At 38.7% G+C, this 6,000-nt stretch overlaps 1 protein-coding gene across 1 annotated transcript in view; it reads right to left on the bottom strand.

Annotated features, from left to right (window-relative positions):
- Positions 1 to 2,329: 2,329 nt before the first annotated feature.
- Positions 2,330 to 6,000, bottom strand: part of LOC127575496 (structural maintenance of chromosomes protein 6-like) — a 68,758-nt gene continuing 65,087 nt past the window's right edge. Inside the window, 1 exon segment of the mRNA XM_052025430.1 lies at positions 2,330 to 4,607. Coding sequence (XP_051881390.1) covers positions 4,496 to 4,607 — 112 coding nt within the window. The 3' untranslated portion in view covers positions 2,330 to 4,495.

Genomic DNA, 6,000 nt, shown 5'->3' with positions numbered 1-6,000 from the left:
TAAGTACAGTGGCAACTTTCAGTAAAATTAATAAATGATGATTACACTGAGTCAGAGTTGCAGAGAGATCCAGCATAGAAATAGGCCCTTTGGCCTGCAGAGTCCTCACTGACTATCAACCATCCATTTACACTAATCTTATATTAATCCTTTTTATTATTGCTGCCACATTCTCATCAACTCCCCCCAGATTCTACCACTTATCTGCACACAAGGGGCAATTCACAGTAGCTCATTAACCGACTAACCTACACATCTTTGGCATGTGGGAGGAAACCTGAGGACCCAAAGGAATTCCACATGGTCACAGTGAGAATGTGCAAACTCCACATAAACAGCATCCATGGTCAGGATTTAACCAGGGTCTCTAGTATTGTGGGGTATCAGCTCTACTATCTGCATCATCTTTGCACGCACCGGAATAATTACAAGATAGAAAAGGTAATCCTTTAAACTATAATATTTCTATCGTGTAAAATCACAAATGAACCAATAATGTCATCTATACTACCCAAACTAATGAGTGTTTGCAGCTATGTCCACACTGATGTCAAAGAACCCTTAGCTTACCTTTAAATTAATTTACTATGTATTAATACCAGATGTGTATTAGAACACGTCTACATGCAGACACAATCTCACTGGCTCTCCACTCTGCTTTGGAGCACCTAAACAATAGCAAAACATACATTAGACTGCTACTTATCAATTACAACTCAGCATTCGATCCATCATCTGCTCAGTATTAATCAACAAGCTTTAAAACCTGGGCCTCTGTACCTCCCTCTGCAACTGGATCCTCTAACTTCCTCAAGAGACCACAGTCAGTGCGGATCAGTAATAACATCTTCTCCTCACTGACAATCAACACAGGCGCACCTCAATGATGCATGCTTAGCCCACTGCCCTACTCGCTGCACTCATAACTGCGTGGCTAGGCACAGCTCAAACACCATCTATAAATTCACAGATGACACCACTGTTGTTGGCAGAATCTCAGATGGTGATGAGGCAGCGTACAGGAGTGAGATAGATCGGCTGGTTGAGTGGAGTCGCAACAACCACCTCTCACTCAGTGTCAGCAAGACCAAGGAATTGATTGTGGACTTCAGGAAGGGTAAATCAGGAGAACACATACCAGTCCTCATTGAGGGGTCAATGTTGGAAAGGGTGAGCAGCTTTAAGTTCCTGGCTGTCAACATCTCGGGGAATCTAACCTGGGCCCAACACATTGCTGCAATAACGAAGGAGGCATGGCAACGGTTTGAGGAGATTTGGTATGTCACCAAAGGCTCTAGCAAACTTCTACAGATGTACAGTGGAGAGCATTCTGACTGGTTGCATCACTGCCTGGTACAGAGGCTCCAACGAACAGGATCGCAAGAGGCTGCAGAGGGTTGTAGACTCAGCCAGCTCTGTCACTTGCACAACTCTCCTCACCATTGAGGACATCTTCAAGAGGCAGTGCCTCAAAGCAGCAGCACCCATCATTAAGGACCCTCACCATCTGGGACATGTCCTCTTCACGTTACTACCATCGGGGAGGATGTACAGGAGCCTGAAGACTCACACTCACTGATTTAAGAACAGCTTCTTCCTCTCTGCCATCAGATTTCTGAACAGTCCATGAACACTCCATTATTCCTTTTTTTTGCATTTTGTAATTTGTAGTAATTTCACGTCTTTGCACTGTACTGCTGCCGCAAAACAACAAATTTCACATCATATAAGAGTGATAATAAACCTGATTCTGAATATCAAAAGGGGCAATTAAAGTATTCCTAATTTCATGTGTAATTCATTCCTCTGGATTGTGCACAAAACCTGCAGTCCATTTCACTATACAAGAGTTAAACTGAAAATCCATGACAAAGTAACTACTCAGAGAAAATCACTTAATTTCCCTCTAATGACTGTAGGAGATTTTAAGGATATTGTACAACTTGGCATTATCTGATTGGAAAACAGCCCAGACTATGCATTCTCTGGCATAAGGAGGGGATAGCATTCTACTCCAGTTCAGGTTTACCTCAATTCTTTGAAACTTGAAAAAAAAAATCTAAACTTAAGGATAAATAAGGAAAGTACATAATTTAGGAAACAGTAATAGAACATTGAACAATTACAGCACAATTCAGGGCCTTCAGCCCACAAAGCTGTGCCGAACATGTCCCTACCCTAGAAATTACTAGGCTCAGCCCTCTATTTTACTCAGCTCCATATACCTATCTAAGAATATTATTATATCTAATAACCTATCTAATAATATTATAGACCAAGGATTCAGCACCTTATTCTAACAATGAACACTCAGAATACTTCACCAGATTCAAAATGTTTATTTGCAGGCTTCAAAGTTGTACCCAGAGGCAAGATTCCTATTGTATTTTAGATTTTCCCTACAACTTCAAAAATAAACAAACATTTTGATCAGCTTATATGGCTACTTGCTAAAATAGTTGGATCTTTTTCATATGGAATGAATTAGTACTTAAATTTTATACTTATAAGCCTATGAACATTTCCTGTCACAAAGTAATTGCACTACAGAATTATAATTTATGTACAACTATAAAAATATACACAAAAATAATGCCCAAGAAATAAAAACAAGTCTCTCCTTGTAACTAGCACATCCATTTTAGGTTCTTGTTCAAACTCAGGTCCATGGTTTCCATAGAAATAACTTTGGGTCATTCTGGAGTCACTGTGACTACCATAAAAAAAAATTAATGGAGCTAGCTGTGCTATCTCCAAGTACATGAACACAAAATGTTACTTAATTCTAAGCATGTTATTTCAATTACACAAATCTGAGATGTTAAATAGAGTAGGGATAGTTCTGCTACAATACGTTATACCAGCTGTATTAAAGCCCCATGTGCCACAGAAGACTCTGTAACCCTTTAGCTTGTTACCAAATTTCTTACAATTGTAGACACAAGAGACTGCAGATTCTGGAACCTGGAGCAAAAAAAGTTGCTGGAGGAACTCAGCAGGTCGAGCAGCATCTGCAAGTTCCTGCAGCAGCTTGTTTTTTTGTTCTTAGAACTGTATTTACACGATCTGTTCTTTGAGTCTATTGAAGTATATATTAAGGACCTAACTTTACAGGTTGTTGTAAACAACCCAACACAGAAAATGCCAGGAACATTCAGGAAGTCAAGCAGCATTTATGGAGAGAGCAACAAGATGACGATGATGAGCTCTAGTTGGTTTAATCACTCGTTGGTTGGCCACAGGTGCCATCTAACAGCTATGTCCTTCAGGACTCGGCAAGTTTAGCTAGTGGTTGTGCTACCAAGCCACTCTTATGATGAACATGGAAGTCCCCCACCCACAGTATACTGTGGCCTTGCTTCAGTGTATTTTCCAAGCATTGTTCAAAATGAAGCTACACTGATTCATCAGCTGAGGGTTGACAGTAGGTGGTTATCAGATAGTTTCCTTGCCCATATTTGACCAGATGCCACAGAATCTGCAGTCAGCGTTGAGGACTTCATATGGGTCAGTCCTGTCCATGGGATGAGGTGAACCTGGGAACCACGATAGAGAAGCCAAGCACAACATCTGCAAAGTATGATTCAATTAGTATGACTACACCAGCCTGTTGCTTGACTAGCCATTGGCTTGTGGGAAGCTCTTCCAATTTAGACACTTATCCCCAGATATTTACGAGGATGACAATGCAAGTATTCATCACAAACATCAAAATCCATGATATCCTCCTCAAAGTGAGGTGGCCAATAATAATGAACACAAGGCATCACGCAGTATATTATGAAGTCAATGAATCAGTATGCCTCTTTAATAGCCTTTCAACTGATCCTGCCAACTTCAGACATTTTTGTATGTAGCATCCCAAAGTGTCTCTGTTCATATGCCTTCTAAGATGCAGGCATTTTGTTCACATTGCATCTCAAACTGCATCATATCATTTCAATTACCATGCCTTTCCACTTCACCGATTTAATTTAAAACAGTTTTATATTTTGTAATCAAAGTTAGTTCACATAGAGAAATCAGAGCTTTAAAAAAATGGCAATTACCTTTTAATTGTACACTTGATATGAAAGGATTGAAACTTACAAATATTATATTTTTCATACACTTGGCCTAAAAGGTATAAATTTATCTGTTCAAAAGAAAATAAGGCTTATCATCTTTTCCCTTCCTGTAGGCAATGTAAAAAAGCTGATAAAAGTCTTCATAAAGTACCTATAAATTGATAAGGGTTTTATGAAATAATACACAAGTGATCAATATATTCTAAAGTAAGTGGTGCTATAAACAGAAACTGGCACAGATTAAGTAAAATTGGGCTGTCATGTGAGAGAATGGCAGGGACATAATACGAAAATCACTCTGGTAACGTTTTCCCACTCTCAATATACACAAGTACATTTAAAATTAAAACACACACACATCTATTTCAACTAAACACTGTTCATATATATGGAACCCGGCAGTTCTGATAACTTTTGTTAACAGCTGTTTAATCGTCTGAGTCTTCAGCTTGATCCCGTGGACGGAAAGGTAATGTGGTCTGCCCTCTTTCAGGGTCATGCATTCGAAGAATTCTAATTAGCCCACTGGAAGGCAAAGAACTGAAAAAAAATATAACCAATGAATCACTCCAGTAAACACTAGACTGGAATTCCAACTAGTATTGTCATCATCATTTCAAGACTGATTATATTCTTCAGATTAACTCTTCATCCTCTACCCTCCATTAACTTTAGCTCATCATACATATTAATGGCTTCATCTTATCCTCACAGTTCTGCCCTTAACCTATGCAACACCAAATATCACTCACTTATAAACCATCTTCAATATAGGCTCAGGTGACTCGATTTTAAAATTCTTTTCTTTGTGTTTATCTTTACCTCCAAAAAGGAATTTAATGTCCCAATCACTCTTTTCATTAGTCAATACGTGGATTTCATGTTAACCATATTGTAACAAAAATTTAGGCACACCGTGTATTAAGTATTACTTCAAAAGGTTTTTGATAATTTGGAATGAGCTGATGCAAACAGAACATATTGGGCATTTTCTGATGAGTTTGCATGGGATCTTAGTGACAGGGGTATCTTGCTTTCTTTTTTTTGGTGAAATATCAGAAGAATTCCAGTCAGAAACATTCTCTGAAGAAACTTTAGAAACTATAAACGTGCAGTGATAACACAACAAAGAGTTTAAAAATTGTAGAATACAGGAAAGTCCCAGGTTACAAACTCCCGTACTTACGAACCGACCTCTATAAAGCCTATCATTTAAAAAAAATAGAGTTACACACAATGGTTCGTACTAATGAACGGGTGGACTACTTTGTGCGACACCCAAAACACTGCGCGTTTTAAGCGGTTCGTCGGCCTGAGGGAGAACGACACCACGCCGTAATCATGGCTTCAAAGCGTAAATCCGACGCGAGTGATGGTGAGAACAAGGGGAGAGTAGTGGAGTACGTAAAAGGCTCTGTCCCAATGAAAGCGAAATGGAAAAGCTATTGGTAATTTGGTTAGAGGATCAAAATTAGCATAATATTCCTATTAGCCTTGGCTTAGTGCAAGAAAAGGCTTGAAGCCTTTTCAGTGATTATTATATTTATGATGTTTTAGGTAAAATATATACTATATACTAAGACAGACATTTGACTAATTGATGCTAGATGTGAACTGCACATAACTGTTCCGACTTGCATACAAATTTGATTTACGAACAACTCAAAAATGGAACTCGTTCGTAATCCGGGGACTTCCTGTACTCGTAAATACATTAACATTCTGGTTGTTGGAAAAAGCTTCTGAATTTCCAGGATATGGAGGTATTGTAATCAAAGGAAATATGACAAAAATGGGCACAGTATCTCATCACCCTCTACTGACATTCTTTGAATCTTAAAGGCCGCACAACAATATTAGTGAAATTATTACAAACCAATTGTTTGTGTGCAGAAGAACATTTCTCATTGTCATAGGGAAATGTTCAGATTGG

This window comes from Pristis pectinata, chromosome 10 (assembly GCF_009764475.1).
Source record: "Pristis pectinata isolate sPriPec2 chromosome 10, sPriPec2.1.pri, whole genome shotgun sequence".
NCBI lineage: Eukaryota > Metazoa > Chordata > Chondrichthyes > Rhinopristiformes > Pristidae > Pristis > Pristis pectinata.
This window is presented reverse-complemented; position numbering and strand designations above follow the sequence as displayed.